Raw genomic sequence first — 26683 nt, forward strand, 5'->3', positions numbered from 1 at the left:
CAACAGATACCAATGCCAATATAACAGAAGTTAGAATTATCTGATAAAGACTTTAAGAAGCTGTTCACAAAAACTCTAACAAGTAATCGTACGCTTTTGAAACAAATATAAAAGAGAACATTTCAGCAAAGAAATAGGATATATAAAGAAGAGCTAAATGGAAACTTTAGAACTAAAAAGTATAGTAACTGAAATAAAAAATGCATTAGATTGGTTAAATAGCAAATTTAAGATGAAAGAGTCAATGATCTTGAAGATATATAAAATATCCAATCTGAACAAAAGAGAAAAAAGATTGACAAAAGTGAACAGGGTCTCAGGGACCCATGAGTCAATAATAAAAGACCTAGCATTTATGTTAACACAGGAAAATGTAGAGCTGAAAAAATACTTGATAAAAATAATCGCTGAAAATTTTCCAAGTTTGGCAGAAGGCAGACAAAAAGTTTTATGAAACTGAAACAGTATAAACTCGAAGAAATTCACATCCAGACACATCATAATCAACTTCTGTAAACTAAAGATAATGAGAAAAATTTTGAAAACTGCCAGAGAATATGATGCATTATCTATAGAGAAACACCAATTCAAATGACAGTGAATTTCTCATCAGAAATATACAGGCCAGAGGAAGTGGCCAAACATTTCTCAAGTGCTGAAAGTAAAGAATTGTCAGTCCAGTATTCCATAGTCAGCAAAAATATCTTTCAGATATGAAGATCACATAAAGAAATTCTCAGGCAAAGGAAAATTAAAAGCATTCATTGCCAGAAGACATGCTTTAAAAGAATTTCTAAAGGAAGTTTTCAGATAGAAGGGAAATTATATCAGAAGGAAATTTGGGGCATCAGGAATAAAAAATCAGCATTAGAAATGGTAAATATCTGAGTAAATATAATAGACCATTCTCCTATTATTTTAAATAAATTTGAGTGTTGTAAGGAAAAATACAACATTATATCACACTGGTTTTACTGTATGTAGATGTAATACATGTGGCCGCAACAACAACACAAAGGGAACTGACTAAGGACAAAATTTTTGGTGAGGTTTTTACATACCACTTGAAATGATTAGGATATAGATTCTAAGAAGATTGTAAAAAGATAAGTATATATATTGTAATCCCTAGAACAACCAATAAAGAAACTACTACAGACAAATAAAAATAGAATACTAAAAAATGTTTAAATAAAAGGAGTCAGAAAAGAGGAAACAGAAGAACAAAAACTAGAACAAACAGGAAAAAAATAATAAAACAATAGATTTAAATCTAACATATCGATATTAGTATTTTAATTAAATGGTCTAAACAAACCAATTAAAAGATAAATTGTTATGACTCAACTATATGCTGTCTACAATGCTGTCTTGCATTAACCTATTGTAGAAAGAAAATCATCAAGGATATAGAAAACCTGATTGTCACCACAAACCAACTGAATCTAATTGACATTTATAGAACACTCTACCAACAGTAGAATACTGGCAGCAGGGCCCAGTCAACAGGGCAGAAAGCAGAGAAGCAGATGGCAGAGAAACAACAGTTGATTTTTACCAGCCACTGTTACAAAACCGATGCAGAGCCACAACCCCCAACCCCCAACCCAGAGGGTCACTCCCATTCCCCCCGAGACCCATCACTGCGGAGCCCCAGGGGAATCTGAGTGAACGCTACTGAAACTTTTGCTACCACTGACAAGGACTGAAATTGAGGATAGCGAGCATGATTTAATATCTACAAGAAAATAAAGGCTTGGGTGGTAATCACACAATAAAATATATAGATGTCAAATTATAATGTACACCAGAAAATTATATAATTTTATTAACTAATGCTACCCCAATAAACTTAATAAAAAATAAAAATAAAATAAAAAGGAAAATAAGGCATTATATAAAGGCATTATTAAGGCTTTATATAAAGCAGGGATCCAAGAGGCTTAGATGCCATCTACTGGAAACAAAAAGAAAAGCTACTTCTTTGCAGCAGGCTAAAGAGAGACCTTTATATAATAAATCTTCTTTCTGGAAAAAAAAGCAGAACATATTTCGATTAATTCCCAGGCAGAGAAATAGTCCGTTAAACACCATGAACAACCAAGATGACAAAGCATCTCAGAAAGAAAGAGAAAAATCTCCAGAAAATAAGACATAGAAAAACGTGACTTAAATGACACTGAATTCAGGATGGTACTTCAGAAAACAACTCAGTGAGTTCCAAAACGAGTCATATTAACAATTTCAGGAATTGAAAAAAAACAACTAGATGATCAGAGCAAGGAGATTGAAACCCTCAAAAAAGGACCAAGGACCAAATAAAAATTCTGGGGGTCACTGAAAGAGATGAAAAATGAAATAGCAAGCTTGGAAAATAGAGTCGATCAAATGGAGGAAAGGATCAGTGATATCAAAGACAGAAATCTAGAAATAAATCAGAAGGAAGAAGAGAGAAACCAAAGAATGAAAAATAATGAAAGAGAAATACAAGAACTAGCTGATACCATCAGGGGAGGAAACATAAGAATAATGGGCATTATCGAAGGCGAGAAAAAGAAGCAGGGACTAAAAAGCATTTTCAGAAAAATAGTGGACGAGAATTTCCCAAATCTAAGGAATGAGCTGGAGCTTGGAATTCAAGAAGTCAGCAGAACACCCATTTACCTCAACCCAAAAAGGCCTTCACCAAGACACATTGTAATAAAATTATCAAAAATCAATGACAAAGACAGAATTCTCAGGGCAGCCAGGGAGAAGAAAAGAGTAACTTATAAAAGAAAACCCATTACATTATCCTCGGACTTCTCAGCGCTGACCTTATGAGCCAGAAAAGAATGGAATCAAATATATAAACTATTAAGTGAAAGGACCTACCAGCCTAGGATAGTGTATCCAGCTAAGCTCTCCTTTAGATATGAAGGAGAAATTAAGGTCTTTCCAGACACACAAAATTGAGGGAATTCCCCACTATGAGGCCTGCACTACAGGAAATACTGAAACGGGTCAGCTCACTTAAAACAAAATAACAACAACATAATTAGGAGTAAAGTGACTATCAGGAAAATAGAAGCATAAGAGTGCAACCCTTATTAAGAACAGGGCATTCTAGCTTAAACAATAAGAAGAGAATTGCTATAACAAAATAGTAATGAACGTTCAGGATACATAGGGAAAATTGAGATAACGATGACTGAACTGAAAAGGGGAGGATTCAAAGATCCAAATTTGCAAATGGGAATGGAGATAAGTCACATGCAGAAAAAATAGATGACTGTGTATACATATAACTATCTTTTACATATTCATCAAAGTAACCACACACCAAAGATTCAGAACTGAAGTATATAACATAAAACAAGAAGAACCAGAGGCAAAATCCACAAAAGCCAACCGAAATAAAGAAAACAGAAACACAAGGACAAGGAAGCAATGGAAACACTGAGCTACCAGAAAGCAAAAGATAAAATGGCTACAAGAAGAACTCATATTTCAATAATCACCCTAAATGTAAATGGACTGAACCTACCAATAAGAGTTGCAGAATGCATCAAAAAACAAAACCTAACCATATGCTGCCTTCAGATCTCAACTCCAAAGACAAACATAGACTCAAAGTGAAAAGGTGGAAAATGCTATTTCAATCAAATGGCATTCAGTGAAAAGCGTGAGTAGCGGTACTAATATCAGACAAAATAGACTTCAAAATAAAAAAGGTAAGGAAAGATACTGAGGGACACTACATAATGATAAAGGGAATCATACATCAAGAAGACACAACACTTATTAATATTTATGCTCCCCATCAGGGAACCCCAATATATGTAAAGCAATTACTAACAGAACTAAAGGAAGAAACAGAACAAAACACTATCACTGTCCATATCACTGTCAGATGTGGACAGATCATCCAAACAAAAAATCAATAAGGAAATAACATCCTTAAATGACACATTAGACCAACTGGACATAATTGACATTTACAGAGCCTTCCATCCCCAAACAACTGTTTATACATTCTTCTCTAGTACACATGGAATATTCTCAAGAATTGACCACATACTGGGACACAGAGATAGCCTCGACAAATATAAGAGGGTTGAAATCATTCCAACCATATTCTCTGATCATAATGCTTTGAAACTGAGATCAACTGCAAAAAGAAATCAGAAAGAACCACAAATACATGGAGATGAAACAACATGCTACTGAAGAATAACTGAATCAGAGAAGAAACAAAAAGAGAGATCAAGAAATACATAAAAATGAATGATAATGATAGTACAACATATCAAAACTTTTGGGACACAGCAAAAGCAGTCATAGGAGGACAGTTCATATCATTACAGGCCTATCTCCAAAAAACAAGAATGAACCCAAATAAACAACCTAACACTTCATCTTAAAAAACTAGAAAAGGAAGAACAAATGAAGCCTAAAGTCAGCAGATGGAAAGAATAATCAAAATTAAAGCAGAAACGAATGAAATTGAAAAAAAATAGAAAAATAAATGCAACAAACAGCTGATTCTTTACGAAGGTTAATAAAATTGACAAACCCCTGGCTAGACTCACTAAAGAAAAAAGAGAAAGAACACAAACAAAATCAGGGATGAAAGAGGGAAATTACAACTGACATCGCAGAAATACAAAGCATCATACAAGAATACTATGGAAAAGTATAAAAAAATAAATTTAATAACCTAGGAGAAATGGACCTGTACTTCAAAAAATTCAATCTTCCTAGACTGAATCAAGAAGGTCTGGAAAATCTAAATAGACTGATCAGCAGTATCGAAATTTAAACAATCATCAAAAACCTACCAAAAAGTAAAAGTCCAGGACCAGATGGCTTCATCAGTGAATTCTACCAAACATTCAAAGATTTCATACCTCTTCTCCTCAAACTCTTCCAAAAAATCGAAGAGGAGGCAATACTTCCCAACTCATTTTATGAGGCCAATATTACTCTGATATCAAAACGTGGTAAAGATAACACAAAAAAGAAAACTGCAGACCAGTATCTCTCATGAACACAGATGCAAAAATTCTAAATAAGATACTAGCAAACCAAAAACAGCAACATATTAAAAAGATTATACACCACGATCAAGTGGGCTTCATCCCAGAGGCACACAGATGGTTCAACATACAGGAATTTATTAATGTGATACACCACATAAACAAAGTAATAAATAAGAATCATATGATCATTTCAATAGATGCAGAAAAAGCCTTCAACGAGATAAAGCATCCATTTATGGTCAAAACACTTAACAAAATTGATATAGAAGGGAAGTATCTTAACATAATAAAGGCCATCTGTGACAAACCATCAGCCAACATTATACATAATGGTGAAAAACTAAAAATATTCCTTCTAAGATCAGGAACAAGGCAAGGCTGTTTACTATCTCCACTGTTATTTAATATAACATTGGAGGTCCTAGCGAGTGCAATCAGACAAGAGAAAGATATAAAAGGCATCCAAATAGGAAACGAAGAAGTCAAATTGTCACTATTTGCAGATGACAATTCTCTATATAGAAAACCTTAAAGACTCCACAAGAACACCACTAGAAACAATAAGAGAATACAGTAAAGTTTCTGGGCACAAAAACAACAATCAAAAATCCAAAGTGTTCCTATGCTCTAATAATGAAGTGTCAGAAAAAGAAGTGGAAATAAGAATTCCTTTTGAAATTGCAATGAAAAGAATAAAATACCTAGAAATAAATTTAATGAAACATCCGAAGGACCTATACAATGAAAACTATAAAACCATATTAAAAGAAATCGAAGAAGATACAAAGAAATGGAAAGATATTCCATGTTCTTGGATGGAAGAATCAACACAGTTAAAAGGACCTTATTTTATTATTTAACGCATTATACAGATTTAATGCAATCTCCATCAAAATCCCATCAGCATTTTTAAAGAAATAGAACAAAAAATTATCAGATTTGTATGAAAGCACAAAGGACACTGAATTGCCAAAGCCATCCTGAGAAAAAAGAACGAGGCTGGAGGCATTACTCTGCCTGACTTCAAATTATACTACAAAGCGACAGTCATCAAAACGGCATAGTATTGGCAGAAAAAGAGATACAGGAAACATTGGAGCAGAATTGAGAGTCCAGAAGTAAACCAATATTTATATGGGCAAATAATTTTCTACAAAGATGCCAAAAACATATGGTAGAGAAAGGAAAGCCTCTTCAATAAATGGTGCTGGGAAAACTGGAAAGTCACCTACAAAAGATTAAACTAGACTGTTGTCTATCACCACACACCAAAATTAACTCAAAATGGAGTAAGTACCTGAAATATAAGACCTGAAACAATAAAATGCATAAAAAAAAAAAACATAGGAACTGAATTCAAGAACCGTGAACTTAAAGAGGATTTTATAAATTTGACCTCAAAAGAAAAGGAAGTAAAAGCTAAAATAAATGAATGGGACTACATTAAACTAAAAAGCTTCTGCTCAGCAAAAGAAATCATCAACAAGCTAAAGAGACAGTCATCCACAAGGGAATATATATTTGCAAGCTACACTTCCGATAAGGGCCTAATATCCAAAATACACAAAGAATTCATACAACTCAATAACAATAAGAAAGCAAACAATCCAATCAAAAAATGGGCAGAGGACCTGAACAGACACTTCTCCCTAGAGGACATACAAATGGCCAACAAATATATGAAAAGATGCTCAACATCGCTAGCTATTAAAGAAATCCAAATCAAAGCCACAATAAGATACCATCTCATACCTATTAGAATAGCTATAATCACCAGGACAAGTAATAACAAATGCTGGAGAAGACATGACAAAAAAGGAACCCTCATACACTGCTGGTGGGACTGCAAGTTGGTACAGCCACTATGGAAAACAGTATGGAGGTTCCTCAAAAAACTAAGAATTGATCTACCATATGATCCGGCAATCCCTCTACTTGTTATTTACCCCAAAGACTTGAAAACTCATATCCGAAAAGATATTTGCACACCAACGTTCATAGCAGCATTATTCACAGTGGCCAGGATATGGAAGCAACCGAAGTGTCCTACAATAGATGATTGGCTAAAGCAGCGGTGCATATATACAATGGAATATTACTCAGCTGTAAGAAGAGGTAAAATACTGCCGTTTGCGACAACATGGATGGACCTTGAGATAATCATGCTAAGCAAAATAAGCCAAACTGGCAAAGTAGAAAATCACACGATATCACTTATATGTGGGATATAAATCTAAAAGCAACAAACGAATAGGACAGAGACTCATGGACATGGACTACAGACTAGTGTTTACCAGAGGGTAGAGAGTGGGAGAGGAGGGGGGAGATAGATGGGGTAAAGGGGGTCAAATATATGGTAGCTGAATGAAACTGAACTTTGGGTAGTAAACACACAATAGAATATACAGATGTTAAATTATAATGTACACCTGAAGATTATGTAATTGTGTTAACCAATGTTACCCCAATAAACTTATTTTAAGTATAAATAAATAAATAACTCCCCCAACAAAAAGTTAGTGAGAAAGTCTCAAACACTTAGAATTAAAACCAAACTATGAAATAATACATGAATCAAAGTCTCAACATACTATAAAATACACTGAACTGAATAAAAATGAAAATATAACATATCAAAATTGATGGGATTCAGTTATAGCAGTGGTTAGAGGAATATTTATAGCATTGGATGTTTATATTATGAAAAAAGAAAATCTCAATTCAATAATGTAAGCTTTCATCAAAAGAATGTAGAAAAAAAGAGAGAAATAAACCTAAAGCAAACAATAGAAAGGAAATAATAAAGATTAGAATAGAAATCAATTAAATTAAAAGCAGAACACAATAGAGATCTAAAAAAAAAAAAATTCTTTTTAAAAAATCAATAAAATAATAAACCTCTAGCAAAATTTTCAAAAAGACAGAAGATAAAAATTACCAATATGAGAAATGAAATTTGAAATGTCACTACGGACCCCACAGAAATCAGCAGTTTAATTAGGGTATACTACAAACGACTTTCTACACATAAATTCTACAGCATAGATGAAATAGGCCACTTCCTTGATAACCACTAGATATGAAAATTCACTCAAAATGAAACAGACAATTGGACTAGACTTAAAAGTATTAATGGAATAGAATTTGTAACTAAAAATCTTCTTAAAAAAAAAATCCAGACTGTGATGGTTTTACTGGTGAATTCTACAAAAGAAGAAATGATACAATATCTACATAATCTCTTCCAAAAAATAGAAGAGGAAATTCTTTCCAACATTTTATGAGGCCAGTATGCCCTGATACTCAAACGAGACAAAGGTACAAAAAAATAACTACAGATAATGTCATCACAGAGATGCAAAAATCCTCAACAAAACATTAGTATATAATTGAGGAATATTTAAAAGAGTCACTAATTGGAGTTTATCACAGGATACAGGGCTGTTTCAGTATTTGAAAATCAATCAGTGTAATCAACCATATTAATAGTCTAATAAAAAATTGTCACATGCTTTTTCTGCATTGATTGATATGAAAATGATAATTTGAATTATTATGATAACAAGTTTAACACAATTAATTTGTCATAATAGCATGCACAATAAAAATTCTTAGCAAACTAGGAATAAAAGGGAAATTCCTCTGCCTAATAAAGAGTATCTATACAAAACAACTAGCAACATTATTATTGGTGAAAAACTGAATGCTTTCCCCCTAAAATTGGGAACAAGATAAAGATGTTCAATCTCCCCACTACTATTCACGACTTTATCATACTGGTCATCCTAGCCACTGCAATGATATAAGAAAGGAAAGGAGTACAGACAGATTGGAAAGCAAGAAATAAAACCCTATTCCCAGATATATGTATGATTTTCTACATAGAAAATCTCAATAAATCTACCAAAAAAAAAAAAAACCTACTGGATCTAATAAGTGAGCTCAATAAGGCTGCAAGATACAAGGTCAACACAGACCAATTAATTATATATGCTAGCAATGTACAAGTGGAAACCAAAATTAATAAGACAATATCATTTTTAAAAGTACAAAAATATAATACTTAGGTATACATCTAACAAAAATGTGTAAGATCTATGAACTAAAAACTACTAAACACTGAAGAAAAGAAATCAAAAAGTCTAAGTAAATGGAGAGATATACTGTGTTTATAGATTAGAAGACTCAACATAAGATGTCAGTTGAACAGACACTTCACTGAATAGGATATAAGAATAGTAAATAAGCACATGAAAAGATATTCAACATCATCAGCTTATAAGAAAGACAAATTAAAACCACCATGAGCTCCCATCTCACATCGATTTGAATTGCTTAAAAAAAAAAAAATACTAACAAAACTAAGTGCTGATGAAGATTTGAGTCAACTGTATCACTTATACATTGTTGATGGAAATTGAAAATGGTACAGCCACTCTGGAAAACTGTTTAGCAGTTTCTTATAAGGTTAATTATCTACTTACTATATGACCCAGGAATTGTCCTCAGTACTTACCCTAAAGAAATGGATACCTACGTTCACACATAAACCTTTACGCAAATGTTTATAGCAGCTCTATTTGTAATTGACCAAATCTGAAAACTACCCTATGTTCTTAAATGTGGAGAAATAAACTGTGGCACATCCACAGGAAGGAATACTACAAAGTAGTAAAATGAAACAGATATCAACATGCAACAACTTGAGTGAAACTCAGAGGTTTTATGTTGAGAAAGGAAGCCATTCTCAAAAGGTTACATACTGCATGACTCCATTTATATGATATTTGGAAAAGTCAAACCTATTTGGACAGAGACTAGATCATGGTTACCAGGGCTTAAGGTGTGGGGAGGGTGTGATTATAAGGGAATAGGAGGAGGGAGTGTTTGGGGTGTTGGAACTGTCCTTTATCCTGATTTTGGTGATGGTTATACAAATCCGTGCATGTACTAAAATTCATATAACTGTATATCCCCAAAAAGTCAATTTTATTCTATGATAACTTAAAAAGTAACATTATTAAAAAAAAAAAATAATAAGACTATTTTCTAAGTGATTAACCCACCACTGAATTGCAGCCATGTCCAGAATCTTAATCCTCAAAATAATCACTCACTATTCATGTCATGGATACATGTTCAGAAAAAAAAGAAAAGAAAAGAAAAAAGACTTACATAGATAATGAATGTATTTAGTGAGAAAAAATATACTAGGAATATAAAATGTAATTGTTATTTGTTTTGTTTCATTGTTATTTTCACTGTCATTTTTTTTTTTTTTTTGTAAACAGATTCATTTTGGAATTCAGCTTCCTTCTATACTGAGACTTCATACCTTCATTTTCCTACGTTCCAAGGAGAGCTTAGCGGTGACGTGTCTTTTTTTTTTAAGACAACAGCTTCTTCTGGGGTGTTCGTAGAAAACCTGGGGATCACAGACTTCATCAGGCTAGAGCTGCGCGGTGAGTCACCCACTCTAGACAAAGCCACCAGGCGCTCAGCAGTCACCCGTTTAGTAACCTACTTCCTCGTATATCACCATGCTTCCTTTGTCAGTTATATTTCTTTATTAAATACTAACATTTTATGATTTCAAATAACTGTTTTTAAGAGAGAGTAAAACAATGATTCAGGGAACACACAACAGTCTATAATTTTGTGCTGCTTTAACTCTATATGTATTCAGGACATTAAACCAAACTAGTTAAATAACTGCTTACTAAATTACAAAATTATTTGACATAATTGACTAGTCACATTATTTATTCGTGTTTACAAAGCCCAGTTCCTTACTATCAAAAATTCACTTAGTGCTTTTAAACCACCTTTAAATAAACTCATTTATGTGTATGAAGCCAGATAACATGTTAGTTTTTATTCTGTAGGTAAGTGTATCTCTGCTACTTAGGGCTTAGCAAGATCAATAATAAATTCTGAGAAAGAATATGTTAAAATCAGCTTTGTTTTTCTTCTTCAAGGATACGGATTTACTTTGCCCTCCTAGCCAACTCAGAGTGACATATGCATCACTGTTATGGTCTGTTTTCATAAGGAATGAGTCATGATGCTTTTCTCATGTCTACTCAAGACTAAATTTTCTCCCCTGTGAATTAATTTGAACAACTCTTATATTTCCAGATTCTGCAGAAGTGACCTTTTCCTTTGATGTGGGGAACGGGCCTTGTGAGGTCACGGTGCAGTCTCTTACTCCCTTTAATGACAATCGGTGGCACCACGTGCGGGCAGAGAGGAACATTAAAGAGGCATCACTTCAAGTGGATCAGCTCCCTAGCAAGACCCAGCCTGCCCCTACTGATGGGCATATTCGCTTACAGCTCAACAGCCAGCTCTTTGTAGGTGAGTGCTGTTGGCCTATAACCAAGCTGTAGAGTGTAAAGATGGACCAAGAGAAAATCATAACTATAAAAGCAGTGATAATAGCAAGTGCAAACAACTACAACTATTGGCACCATGTATCAAGAGCTCATTTAATATTTAGTATTTCTTTTCCTAGATTATTGTACCCAATTTACAGATAAAATAATGGAGGCTCAAAGAGATCAGTGACTTGACCACAGAAACCCAACTAGAAGAGAAATTCAATCTTGTGTTAACAGACTGCCAGGCTTGCACTCAATATCGCTAGTGATTTGTTTGTTTCAGTTACTTTTTATCAATATTATTTACAAACCAATTAGCAATTTTTTGTCATTTTTCCCATTTCACTTCTCAGTGCAGTTGAAAAAACTGCCTTGTAATTGGGTCCGAATTTTCCAGTGTCCCCTCAAAAACATACTCTAGGAGATCAGGTCAGCAGAGGCAGCCTCCTGTGTCTGTGCATAGCAAAACTCTCACCAGCCCGGAGCCTGGCTCCTCTTGGTCCAGCCCCATCTCTGCTGCTCTCTCATTGCAAATGCCATGTTCAGAATTGGGGCTGACTCTTTATTCTTGCCGTCCATTCTTCAAAGATTAAAGCTCTGGGTAATGGAAATCTTCCCTTTAAGGTACTTGCTTATTTTTTATTGTTTGTTTTTCCCAAAGGGAGAAGCAAATTTTGGTAGATTTTGGACAACTCTATTCTAATCTTGGAAACTAAGATTAATGAAGTAGCTCTCATTTGGTCATTTCTCATATATTTTAAAGTAAATAAGGACACTGTCCAATTAAAAACTGACATAAATCACAAATTAAGACAGTTTGCTTTGCCTGAGGATACCTACAGCACCCATAAAACTCAGCTTCAAGCACAGTTAATTCTTACTGAGTCAAGTCTTCACTTAAAGTCATCGAACTGCAGATCGAATAAAAATTATTTTATTGTCTGATACATTATCCCGAGGATTAATTACTATAATTTCTAGGCACAAAGTTCTCATGAAAATATATCTAGAATTAGCATTCCCTCCAGGATAATGTTTCTAAAGCCTGAAGAGCTAGATGAAAATTCAGATTTGGAGTACTATCCCAGGCCCACTGACTCAGAGTCCTTGGGGATAAGCCCCAAATCTGTTTTTAACTTGTACTCTAGATGACTCTTGTACTTCTATATTTGAGATTACGCTCACATGAGACACAATAGAAATAGTGAGAAGTACGTATTATTCAATTAATGTCACATCACCTGACCTCAGAGCCGACAGGATGGAGTTAGGAACCCCTGAGGTCCTAGATTTTGGTTTCAATCCTTTTGCCTTTCTTTTTCTTTGCTCCCTCCTCAATTCCTTTTTACAGCTTCATTCTTGAGAGCTATTCTAAGAATTTGTATTATCTATATTGTAAATATACATAATACAATTTTATATTGCAAAGACTTTCAGTTATGTAACCCATATCATACACACCATTATTTTTGGATTTAAACTTTAAAAAGGATTGATATTCTTTATTTCATTCTTTATAAAGGTATGAATGTAAAAACTGTAAAAATCTTTCTAAATATAACGAAATATTTTTAGAATAAATATTTACAAAGTTCAACTTAAGAAATATTTTGTTAATGTTTATTCAAGGCCGTTTGATGATTCTTTAACATTTGATCACAGCCTATATTTTCAAAATTCTATTTATTCATAAAATTTTCAACAGATTACTTTTTTGATATTTTCTGTATGGCCTCCATTTGGCGTGGAGAGGAAATTCCAAGTAAGAGACCAGGAACGCATTTGTATTTGTGTTTCCCTTGTAGGTGGAACGGCAACCAGACAGAGAGGCTTCCTGGGATGCATTCGGGCCCTGAAACTGAACGGGCTGGCCCTGGATCTGGAAGAAAGAGCCACGGTGACGCCAGGAGTGGAGCCTGGGTGCCCAGGACACTGCAGCAGCTATGGACACTTGTGTCTCAATGGAGGGAGCTGTAGAGAAAAACGCAGAGGCATTGCTTGCGACTGTGCCTTCTCTGCCTACGACGGGCCATTCTGCGAGAATGGTGAGTGTTAGTGAGCAGCCTGTACATGCAAAGGAAAGGAGACTTGAAGACTATGAAGATCGATTCGGTAAAGAAAGGATAAGGTGATTCTCCATGATCAGCTAAAAGAGAATCGTTTGTCTCAATCCCTCTTTCTAACTTAGGAGGAGGTATGGTTCTATTCTTGAGAAGTCAGTGACTACTTCTGTCAGATATAAAGTCAGTCTTCTCTGCATTTCTCAGAGGACCTCAGCACAATGAATACCCTGAGGAGAGCAATACTTTTAACTATACATTTACACTGGAAGTTTCATTTTATGTAAATGGAGTGGCAATAATAAAATATTGTTGCTCAGTCCTGGGTTATGGAAGTATGGGGGGATTATTTATATTTTTATTCACACTTTTTTTAATCTTAAAATTTGTAAATAAAAAAAGCAAAGCATGGCATGTTTTCTCTCTTGAGATATTTAAGGATTAGAGGTATTCTTTAAATATACATACAGCAAGTACACTTGTACTTACATACTGCTAACATAACAAAAATGGGTGTCATTCCAGAAATTTCTGCATATTTTAGAAGTGGCTCATCAGTTATCTACAATTTTCAAGAACTTTCCAATTACACTTTCAGTAAGAACTCCAGCTCCTTTGCAGTTTTACTTCATGAGGATCTGACACTGACCGGAGAAATAGCCACAGTGAGCTTCCGGACCACAAAGACTCCCAGCTTATTGCTCTACGTGAGTTCATTTCAGGAGGAGTACCTGTCCATCATCCTTGCCCCCAATGGTGAGTGTCCTTACTGTAAGAACAAGAAGACTGAATTCAAAAGGTAGGACCATAATGTCATTTGCTAAACTACAAACAAGGAAACACAAGGGCATGTCCTGTAGCTCTCCTGTTAATCGGGTAGGTTTATTTTTCATTATAACCCCAAATTTTACCTCTAAAGCTAACGTTTCAATGATTCAATTAAGATGCTTTTATGAGAGAAAACTCTCATAAAAGGTTGATCATTTTATATACTTGATGTGCAACTGTGCTTCTTGTTATTGCTGAGAGGTCTTTTCTTCTGTACATGAATAAATTAGTCTTGCGGTTCATTTGGAAATAAGATATTTCATTTTATACATGGAAAATATTTTCTCTTCCTAAGTGAAATAAAGAGGTACATTAAACCATATAAAAGCCAGTTTCCATATGCATTAGATGAATATGATTGCTCCTTACCCATGAGTGGTTGAAATGTTGTTAATATTATTATATATTAACGACAAGGAAAAATGGAATGAGAGTTACCCAACCTTTGATCACCTGGACTTTCTAAGCCATTCCCAATTGCAGAACAAAACCAAGCTTTAAACTTGCTTGGTGGAGAGTGAAGGGAGAAATTTAACTTCTGGAAAAGCTTTCTACAGTCTCTGACTGACAGGCTCTATTATGGGCAGTACCAAAGTTGTGGGTTAGAGAGCGCATCTGTGAGGAGGAGCACCATGTAGATCGGGAGATTTGGATTTGTAGCAAAATCACTCATTTTTCTCTTTTCTTTGTTTCTTGATTATGGTAGAACATTAGGAAAAAATTCTGGTTGTGCAAAAAATTAATTATGCAAATGTCAATGATACATTAAAATGCATTGAAATGTCACTTTAAAAGAAGTTATGCTTATAGAAACTAAATGTTAACGCAATTTTGCTTGAGGTTTTAGCATTTAATAACATGAATACCACATGAATAATTAACAGCCTCACTCGGAGTTTCTATATGCTTAACTTAGACTTTTTCTTTTAGTTAAGGAAATGGAAAAACTTTGAAAACGACCATTGGGTCTTGACTTTTAAAACAGTGTAATTAGATCCTGAATTTGGTCCCTACCAGAAGAGCATATAGATAATCACTATTCTAGGAAAAATGACAATTGGTACACTCAAATAAATGATCAATAGATTCAACTTGCATTAAATAGATAAAATAAAATGTGTATTAGAACTTACATTGATAGTTTTTATGAAATTCTATTTTAGTTAAAAATGTTATTTTCTCTTCTTTAGGAAGTTTGCAGATTAGGTATAAGCTAGACAGACACCAAGAACCTGATGTTTTTAACTTTGGTGTTAAAAGCTTGGCTGATGGGCAGCTTCATCAGGTGAAGATTAACAGAGAAGCAGCAGTGGTCTCCGTAGAGGTAAGGGCATAAATACAGCAACTGCCACAGGAATCAGAACTGTGGCACTCAGAGTATAAGACCTAAAGCAAAAATTTGATAATAAATCCTAATAAAAGAGATATACATTCAGTATTGTCTTGCTAGGACAGAAAATGTAGTCAAGGTGTTTTGTTTAACAATGTTTGTTTAGCAAGAGAGTGTCAAAGTTATTATTAATATTTGACCATTTAAAATACCAAGCTGTCCTCATTGGTATTGGTAGGGAAATGCTGTCTAGCTTATCTTAGTGATAATTCCCAATGGATTACAAAAGAACAAATGTTACGGAAATTTAAATACAAGGGAATAAAGTGGGAATACATTTAAAAAAACATCAGAGCACTTAAATTATGCATTGTCACTGGCTTTTGAGGAATAACCTTTATATATTGAATCTGTATGAATAATACATTTTTCTGCTCATGCTACAAATTTCCTTTTGAAATAAGTAAAAGCTTTAAAGTTTAAAATAACTTATTGCATTTCTTTGTGGATTGTACCAATAATGGATACTTAAACCATGAAGAAAATAGAGGGGAAAGGATAGACAATGAGGTGAAATGGAATTTGAGGTATTATAAAAAATATTTATAAAACAGTTTTCTCCTTTAACCTTTATGATAGCAAGAACATATCTTTATCATTTTTCTTGGTCTGTCTTTGATTTCCATCTCCTTATCATCTGTTTGCTTCTCTTGGAACATTTACTAGGTTAACAAGAATGCAAGGAAACAAGTCATCCTATCGTCAGGGACAGAATTCAATGCTGTCAAATCCCTTACATTGGGGGCGATTTTAGGTAAGTGGCAGAAAGAGTGTATCTTCCCTTGACATGGATGGGAAGTATTAGGTTGCAAACACAGGAACCATTCATCATGCTAAAAGAAGCTTCTTGTCATACTCATGATTTCCCAATGAGTGACAATCAAGGTGGAAGCTATCCTCTTGTCTGAGTGCACATATAATCCTGAGTAAGTGCTGCTTGCAAGATGAGCAAGGGTGGTCCTTGAAAAATGCCTCCACACTGACCCTCTTACTTGGTAATCACTCATAATGAAATGAAACTTGGCATTTTTCTAACAATTCAGGAAGGAGGAAATCAAAGTACATGTCTATTATATATTAATCAGGAGTCAAATGCAGAAGTTATTTAATGATAAAACTAGATTCTCATCATTAAAGATAAAAAGAGACTTTATTTTCTTTAAGCAAATGAATAGGCTTTGGGTTATGGCCCAAGACCTGCTTTGCCTGTGGGCTGAAGTGAGATGTGTTCATTGCTCTGAGCCACTCTTACGTAGTCATGGCCTAAATAGTGCACATTCTTTATGTCTGCAAGTTATTCTCCATAAAAGCACCAAAGTAAAAACATACTTTACTATTTAGGCATCAAATTCTTTATGCTTTTATTTTTCACCATGTCATCAGGAATTAAATTGGAATAAAAATTTGAAAGGTGTTTCTTTTTGATAATATATAAACTATGCATTTTATTGATATTTAAATGCTATTTGGGAGAAATTGTCTTGAGGCGTGTTTATTATTCCTGTTCTGGTACTTGGCTCTCATCTGGCTCTGTTTAGCCCTAAATAATCAATGGAGTCTTTATTACCCCTTCATCCATGTATACACTGATTCTTTTGGTCATTTCCTCTATCCCATATATATCACCACCAACTTGAGAATGTTAGAGAAGGCACATGAATGGGTGTTCAAAGGGAAGCACAGTAACTGTTAAAATGATCACATCTTTCAAACAGATGATAAGCAATAAAATTAAGACTTCTTATTTTTCAGACAGAGGAATGTTACAAATCCTAGTGTTCTTGGAGTACTCTCATGAATGGTAAAAACAAATGTGTAATGTTTAGATGGTGCAGCCTACCATAAAACTCTAAACTGATCATCTGCTATTTAAGATGTAGATGAAGCCGTTAAAGAGGGTATGTGAATTCTTTGCTGTAAGAATATAGTTTTAGTGAAGTACAGTGAATAACAACTTCAAGCTGAAGTGGTGGTTCTGTATTATAATCATACCTTAAAGGTGGATAAAGAATCTGGGCTTGACTATGTATTGACAGAGAGACAGCTTGTACTGAAGATTCCTTCACATGATTCACTGTTCTAGTTCCACTCTCCATATGTGGAGTAGTGATGGAACAGTTAACACAGAAATAAAAATGTGAACATTTCCCATAGAGTGTTGGAAGATGTTTATAGCCATCACAACTCATTCTAAAGCAGAGTATCCTAGTCTCTAATAAACTGGCTGTGTGACATTAGATGTGTTTCATAGGCATTTCGTAATACTATAGATTTTTAAATTTTATTTAAAATGATGGCATAGTATAGAAAACCACAAAGAATTAGAAAAAACAAGTAAAGGAAAAAAACTGCTCTCCAACTTTCACCCATGAGAATAACAGTGTGCCTTTGGATAGAGAAGGTTATGAGATTCCTAAAAGTTCACAGACCAAGTTGAGTTTTAGAGAACAGTAGATGGAGCCCATCCTTGGCTGTCAGTTGAACTACATTATAATTGTTTTTAACATCTAAGTGGAGAAGAATTTGCTCCCTTTTGTGTCTGACATTGAGCTCTAATCTCTGCCCTGATTGGTAGTTTCTATCATCGGTTGAGCAGCGTGAGTAGTTGATCATCTCAGGGGTGTGCAAACCTCAGAGCTGTGCTTCCGTGGAGTGTGTATGGTCTGTGAGTGAAGTGATGGTTCTCTCTGCCACCAGCAAGCTGATCTCTCCTTTGTTGCTGGAACAGATGTCTGTGCATACTCTTTTCCAAGCCCTGAGAAATGATGTGGTCAATAAAACAACACAGATGCACACACAACTTCCTGTCCTTAATGACTCCAGCATCTGACAGGAGAGATAAGGCATATTCAGAAATGTCTGTGACACAAGGTAAAAAGTCACAATCAGAAAGTGTGAAATTGACAAAGGACTATTTTTAAAGACAATTTAGCTTCATATATATTATCTGTAAAGAAATATGCAATAGATAATAGAAATTGAAATAAGAGGTAAACTTCATTATATGAAAGGGATCATATTAACAAAAAAGCAGAATAAATTTTATTATATAAATTTTTATTGTCCTACAAGTTAATATATAGAGGATAATAGTATGGTATTGAATATATTAATATTTTTATTCAGGAATGGTATATTCAAAAGCATCTCTCTCAGACTATAAAAATTAAAGTTAAAATTCAGCAATGAAGTTTATAGCCTGAAGCAATTTAGTCTAATAAAATTATAAATATTCATTTCATCTGTACCTAGAGGTATGCATCTTGATCAAAGGCTAATAAAATTTTTCATGTTTTACATAACTTTAAGATAGTTTCTGTTCTAATTCCATTGCTACTTTTAGATCAGTTGTACAAAAAAACTACGGTTTTCTTCAGATTTGGAAAGTATAGCTGAAATTCCTTTGATTCACTTATAGTAAAATTGACCAGATTGGATAAGAAAGAAGCCATCAATTTTCCAAAGAGAATTGCCCCCAACTAGGGCAAGTTAACCAATACTCTTTGTTGTTAGCTATTTTGACTCATCTAGTTATCCATTTATTCAAAAATTTTTGGTGCTCCCTAATACTTCATTGGACAATTCAAATGCCTAGCAGCAAAACACACACTGTACCTACCTTCAGAGCACTTGTAATATAATAGGGAACATAAACAATAAAATATTGTTTACGACTAATCAATAACTGTCAATAGTTACTCAAATGTGCTTTGGAAAAACGGTTTAGCATTGTCTTCTAATGAACATACTCTTGTTATCAATAATCTCTAGTGGTCCTATTAGTGATGACCAAAAAGGTTAAGTTTTCCCATTATTTATTATAAGATAAATTCAGTATAATCTTACCTTCATTATAAATCTTAAGATTTCTAATTTTCTTTCTAGACTTGACTCCAATAAGTCCTATAGTCTTAAAGTATGAGAGCTTTAATATGTAACCCAGTAAGATACCTAAGTTTTAGTTCTCTAAAGACTTTTGTATAATTGGTATCCTATTGATTTTGGTTTTTGTACATTAGAATGATTTTTAAACCCAAAATATCGAAACAAAACAAAAATTTGTTTTAAAGTGTGCACACTACAGATGTGTCTGTCTCCTCCTAGGGGAAAATACAATGGGTTGTATATAGTTCAAATCACTATAGTCATGAGACAAACCTTAGTAGGCCAATTTTCTGTGTGAGGAAAGAAAATCTACTGAAGGATTGTATGTTCAAATGGAGATCCATATATGAGAACTGGGTAAGAAATAATTTTGTAGAAATTACCTACTGAGGTTAGCATGGAGAGACTAGAGTTTTAATGCTGAAAACTCCATTGACTTATGTGACATATGGTAATCTATTCTATGCTCAGCCTAAGAATTTATCACATTTAGAAAGAAATTTCAGAGCAAAAAGACACAAAAAGTTTATAAAAATTTTAAGAATACATATATAGATGCAAAAATCTTCAGCAAAATATTAGCAAATCTAATCCAATAATATATAAAAATTATTGTACACCATGACCAAGTAGGATTCATCTCAGGAATTTAAGGTTGGTTCAACATATAAAAATGAATCAATGTAATATACATATTAATTGAATCAAAGCAAAAACCAGATGATTGTCTCAATAAACAAAAAAAGCATTTGAAAAAATTCAACACATTTTCATAATAAAAACATGGAAGAAACTAGGAATAGAAGGGAACTTCCTCATATGAAAAAAAAGGCATCTAGAAAAACTCACAACTAACATCACACTTAATGTTGAAAAAATGAAAGTCTTCCCACCTAAAATCAGGAATGAGATGAGGATGTTTGCGCTTACCACTTCTATTCAAGATTGTCGTGCAGATTTGCACCAGGGCTATTAAGCAAGAAAAAGAGTAAAAGTTATCCAAATTAAAAAAGCAGAAGTAAAGTTATCTCTATTTGTAGAGGATGTGATTTTGTAAGAAATCCATGAAAAAAGTTGTTAGAGCTAATAAACAGGTTTGACAAGGACATAAAATCAATATACAAAAATGTATTCCTATACACTAGCAATTAACAATACAAAAATGAAATGAAGAATGAAATTTCATTTATAATAGCATCAAAAAGAATAAAATGCTTAAGAAAAACTTTAGCAAAACATGTACACTAAAAACTACAAAACATTGTTGGAGAGCATTATGGATGACTTACATAACTGGAAATACGTTCGTGTTCATGGATTAAAAGACTTAATATTGCTAAAATGGTAATACTCCCCAAGTTGATCTACAACTTCAACAATAATTCCTATCAAAATTCAAATAGTATTTTTTCTAGAAACTGACAAGTTGATCCAAAAGTTTATGTGGAAATGCAAGAAGCTCTAAATAGCCAAAACAATTGGGAAAAGAAGAATGAAGTTAGAGGTGACACTCTTCTTAATTTCAAAATTTAGTATAAAGTCACAGTAATCAAGACTGTGTTATATTGGCCTAAGGATAGAAATAATAATAAATGGAATAGATTTGAGAGTCAAGAAATAAAACTGTATATTTATGGTCAATTAATTTTTGACATTGATGCCAAATTCTTTCAATGAAGAAAGAATAGTCTTTTCAACAAATGGTGCTGGGGCCAAATGGATATCTATAGGTTAAAAAGTGATGCTGAACCTCTGCCTAACACCATGTATAAAAATGAACTCAAAATGTTGATAAACCTAAAGGTAGGAGCTAAAATTATAAAATTCTTAAAGCAAAACAGAGATGTAAGACTTTGTGACTTTGGATTAAACAACAGTTTCTTAGATAGTTTCTCAAAAGCCTTGCATTAAATAATGGTTTCTTAAAAGCACAAGCAACAGAAAGAAAAAGATAAATTGGGTCTCATTAAAATTAAAAATTTTTGCAATTCAAAGGAGAGCAGAGCAGAGCCCAGGGTGCAGTTTCAAGCCTGTGGATCCTGGGAAAGCTTGGCCTTAAAAGAACTTGGGGCCACCAAAAGGAAGGTCAACACTGCTCAGCAAGACTGTGCCCATCCTTGCTGACCCTCCCATACCTGATGCGGGACTAGATCATCATTATCATCAGGCTACATCTCTTCTACCATGGCTATAGAGAGAGTGACTGTGAGAGACCTCTTTCTACACTTTGGGGTTAGACGGACTTCCTACAGGTCCACAGAGGTAGAGAATCTGCACTGTCCACATTGTCAAGACCTATATATCATAAGATCAGCAGCCATGGAACCCCAATAAGCAAATCAATCAATAAATAAATAATTAATGCCACCCCGAAGGGAATCTAGAAGCCAAGGTGGGTATGGGGAGGAGGAAGAAAAAAAAAATTTCCTACATCAAATTAGAGCTGTTGAAAAAGACAGAAAACAACTAGGATGAAACTTGGCACTCAAGGATATTTGAATAAAGACACACACAAACACACACACTCTGGGAATTAAAATAAATATAATATTTTTAAATTTCACTGAGTGATCTAAAGGAGAGAATCATCACTGATTATCCTTAAATAGTAGCCTAGAATATTATGTAGATGAAATGTCTCAAACTACAGAGCAAAAAGATTGAGATAGAAATTAGGAGAGAAAATAAGAGATATTTGGAAGTTTGATCTAGGAAACAAACCTAACATGAATAATTGGAGATCCAGAAGAAGAATTAGAAATAAAGACAATAATCGTATATTTTTTAAAAAGCAGTTTCTCTAAGCTAAAAGAAAACTTGAGTTGCAGAGTCAAAGAACTCATCAATTCTGGGAAAATTCCTGAATTGCAAAAATGACAGAGAAAAATCTTCCAGACTTTATAGACAACAGTTACTACAATGAAAAAATAATGATTTTGGCATTAGCATCCAACTTCTCAGTTGTAACAATGGAATGAAAAATGATGGCACAACAACATCATTATATTGCTAAGAAGAATGGGTGCAACTCAAGCATGTAATACATAATTTATCTGACAAGTATTAAAAAAGATTTTAGATAACAAAGAAGGATTGAGATTTAATATTAACCATGCATCCTATCTGAGGAAAATACTAAAATATTTCTCTAGTCAAAAAATAAATCATAACCATAACCTCAGGATGGAAAATATAAAGGGAATAGGAAACTGTGAGCACTAAACCTTTCAATATATATTCACATCCATACATGCATGCATACACAGTGAGAGTTACACCTGCATGATTAATGATAGGCTATTTGGGTACCTATAAATCCATCTACACATGTTCACACCCACAAATTCACATATATGAATAAATATTAAGTACAGATTCTTGAAATACAGGAAAATATAATGCAATATAATGTGCTACCAACATTTTTTTCTACAGTAATAGCACAATCTACAGAAATGAAGCTAGGTTGTCTTTAAGAAATAAATTCTAGAAAATTAGTCTAATTTATTAAGATGAATGCTTGCCCTAGATTGGACCTCTTACCCCAACCTGGTAGCACTCCTGTCAGACTTTGACCAGGAAAGCAAGTGTTGTCTAGTCCGTCTTTTTGCGCAATACCAAAACCTTTTAATTAACCTGTAGTGTTTTGTTTGGGTTTTGTTTGTTTGTTTTTTCAGTATTTTAGCCTTGCAGCAGTCTTATGTTACTATTGCAGTGTTTTCCCATTTTTATCTCCTCTTAACAGTCTCTCAAGTATAAAGCAAGGATGCCTTTCTTTAAGAAATACATATTGTCCGAATGCAAAATAAAAAAAGAAAGTGATCTTTAAAGAACTCTTTTAATTCACAATAATCATTTAGTTGAGTTGTCCTAAGCTAATTTTACTTCAATATACTTGAGAATCTACCTGAAATTCCTCATGCAAAAAGCTTTTTGATGCTCCATATAATCAACCTGACCAAGATAGCAGCTGTATGTTTCAGAGAGATGTTTGTTACAATTATAACAATGTAAACATGCCCCTAATTTTAGTTGTTCATAGAGGCCTTTAAAATCACTGAACAGAATTTTGAAAGCCTAAGTGGCTCCCAGCATATTTGCAAAAATTCTCAAAGTTAGACTTTTCTTGAAGATACAGCTCTTTTCCAAGGAAGGAATAAAGATAGAAAAGATTTGGCTTTCAAGAATGACATACTGAAATAGTGAGATAAAGTTTAATAGGAAAAAAGATGATACCAAAGTAGATTCAAATATCACCCATGAGTTTGTAGGGGAGACAGAACTTTACCTCTCCTTTCTTAAAGTCTGTGGCTGGGCCTCAGAATTATACTGACATAAGTCAGATCAACAGGAGAAAAGCATATAGGTTTTTATGTATACATGGGAGCCCCCATAGGAAAATGAAGACCCTAAAAGCAGATAGGCCCATGTGTTTATATACTAGGTTGAACGAAGAGTAGTATTTGTGAAAAAGTATCTAAAATGTATGGGGAAACTAAAGGAAAATAAGAGTTATTTTAACAAGGTTTGTATGTATGGATTTCTCTCACTGGACTCCCCACTTCTGGTGATAAGAATGTTTCTTTCCTCCTGGTGCAGGGAGAACAGTTTTTTCATGAGAGTTTTATCTCCTGCTTTCAGGAAGAAAAGGGGGCTCAGAGTGTCCTTCTTGCACCTGCTGTTTTTCAAGTGCCTTTAGGTCAAAATAACCTTTATGTCAAAATGGTATATATTTTGAAGTTATTCTGATATCCTTCAGGTAGAAGCCTTAGGGTATGCTGCCATCTTATGCCACTGGGTTTTATTAAATGTCAAAGTAACTAAAGACATCCTCATTGTCACTAAAGGTAGCAGCCAAATCTGGAAGTACATTTTTAGTTTGAGCCAATGCAAGTAATCTTTTATGACTAGGTGGGTTTTCTGTACTCCTCAGGCCACACCTTGAAAGTATCACAGCTGAAAAACTATTTCAATACCTCAACCGACCACAGAAGGTTGGTAATGGGACTAAGTTTATTCTGTGATTATAAAACACATGTATGCATCCTGTGTAACAGACACTAAGCTAAGTACAGGAGACAAGATAAAACAGATTGCCACCAGGAGCTTTCCATCTGTTCTGTGAGAGAGACCTTCTGTAATTGATGTACCAGGTGAGGCTGGCTGGCAGTGTGGTTACACACCCTGGCTTCAGAGTTTAAATGCCTCTGTCCGAAAGCCCACTCTAGTTGTTTACTAGCCGTGTAAATGTGTAATGGCAAGCCGTTAAATCCTCCTTAAATCCTCAGTCTTTATTCTTGTATTAAGAAGAGGCTTTTAGTGGCATCTAGCATGTATGTATTGGATAATACATATCCAACCAAAACTACTGCTATTTACATTATCAGGAAATGGAGACAAAAGAGCAGTGCCCCTCAAAAACTTAAACTCAGAGGAAATAAAGATTGTTCTTTAAGAGTTTAAATATAACTTCACGACAGATTGGATCAGAGGTAAGAGTCTCAAGGTGAATTTAAAAACTGGCTATTGCCCCAACCAAAAAACACATAGAATATATACTTATATTCTATGGAAGGTACATGCATTCATTAAAGTAGAAAGAATAGAATGACCTCCTTTACCTATCCCTTAATGTGAACAATTACGAACATGTCTAAAAGGGGTTAACATAATAAAAGGGGCAATAACCTGCTGAGAAACTACCACCCGCCTGAATCTGGATCCCTCCACACACTTGAGTGATCTTAGTTCACTAAACTCTAATTTAACATAGGAATAAAAGCACTCATGGTGTTATGCTGTGAAAATTACATAATAACGTCTCTGAATCCCTTAGCACAAAGCCCAGCCTATGGAAGCCATTTGGTATATTTTTGTTAGCTGTATATGGATGTTAGAAAAAGGAGAGTCAACCAGCCCCTCTACATACAGGGAAGGGGAGGTTTGACAGCAGATGCCCTGTCCTCCTATTGAGGTGGTTTTTCCTGCCGGTTACATGGACACTTCCCTGACTGACACATTTAAACATCTGATGTATACAGCTGACTGCCCTTGGTCAGATGTCGAGTCCACTGAGCAAGTGCACTGAGGGACATAATTAATCATTACGAAATGAATGAATTGACGTTCTTCTCTCCTGTGTAATCGCTGCTCTTTTTAGGTTAACTTGGGGTGAGGCCAGTGTCTAGGATGGGGTGGGGTGGGGCAAGCTTTGGTTTATAGAAAGGAAGCACAGACCACCCTTGTGAAGGGGTGGAGAGGGAGTGGCTGTTGAGCCCCCAGGAGGCACCCGGGTAGAGGACAGGCCCTCTCTGTGGAAATTAGAACTGCAGTAGGGATCTCAGAGCTCCGCTGTCCCCCAACCCAGGAGACAGTTCATTATGACCACCTTGATTAATGACCACGAAACCTGTTAAAACATTTTAATGATCATTTTAAAAGTAAAGTGGCAGGAGATTTCATTCGTTTGTCCCCCGTCAGTGCAGCTAGGGAGGCTGCAGTTAACTCCTGGGTAGTTAGTCTCTCAGGTCAATAACCAAGGTCGCAGGTGTGGCTCTGTCGGGTCTTTCCTAAGGAAAGAAGGACAAAAGTTTCAGAGGGAGATTCAGTTCTTCGCTGCCGTGCAGATGCGGCTATTCCTGCGTCCCAGCTCTTCGTCCCTACGCGCTAACAGTATGTCCTTGTGCCCGCAGAGCCCCGTGGCGCTGACCCGGACACGCAGCAAGCCGGCGCGCGCGGCTTCTCCGGCTGCCTCTCAGCCGTGCGCTTTGGCCCCGCCACCCCGCTGAAGGCGGCGCTGCGCCCTGGAGGTCCAGCTCCGGTCACTGTCCGCGGATATGTAGCCCCGTCGCGCTGCGCCCAGGCGGCGGGGCCTGGAGCCCCAGCGCGGGAGGCGACCCGCCCATTCGCAGGTGGCGCAGGTGCGTGACCCTCTGCCCGCAGTCTTCCATCAGGTCTCCGTCCTGGAAGTTGCCAAAAGTCCTCGGCTGGTTCACCTTCCCCTTCTTTGGTCTCTCCATTCTCTGTTCTTCGTTTCACATTTGTTTCTACCGATGCAGTTGTCTGCTTTTATTTCTAGTATTTGTGAATTTCTCAAAAGTCCGCCTTTCCACTCGCCTC

At 35.0% G+C, this 26683-nt stretch overlaps 1 protein-coding gene across 1 annotated transcript in view; it reads left to right on the forward strand.

Annotated features, from left to right (window-relative positions):
• LOC120597864 (contactin-associated protein-like 3) overlaps window positions 1–26683 on the forward strand; it is a 194060-nt gene that overhangs the window by 162808 nt on the left and 4569 nt on the right. The window contains exons 16-22 of the mRNA XM_039856539.1: window positions 10313–10483; window positions 11160–11378; window positions 13207–13446; window positions 13987–14217; window positions 15480–15613; window positions 16346–16433; window positions 26257–26484. Of these exons, the coding sequence (XP_039712473.1) occupies window positions 10313–10483; window positions 11160–11378; window positions 13207–13446; window positions 13987–14217; window positions 15480–15613; window positions 16346–16433; window positions 26257–26484 (1311 nt within the window). The remainder of the gene's footprint in view (window positions 1–10312; window positions 10484–11159; window positions 11379–13206; window positions 13447–13986; window positions 14218–15479; window positions 15614–16345; window positions 16434–26256; window positions 26485–26683) is intronic.

This window comes from Pteropus medius, unplaced genomic scaffold, assembly GCF_902729225.1.
Source record: "Pteropus medius unplaced genomic scaffold, Ma_sr-lr_union100, whole genome shotgun sequence".
Taxonomy (NCBI): domain Eukaryota; kingdom Metazoa; phylum Chordata; class Mammalia; order Chiroptera; family Pteropodidae; genus Pteropus; species Pteropus medius.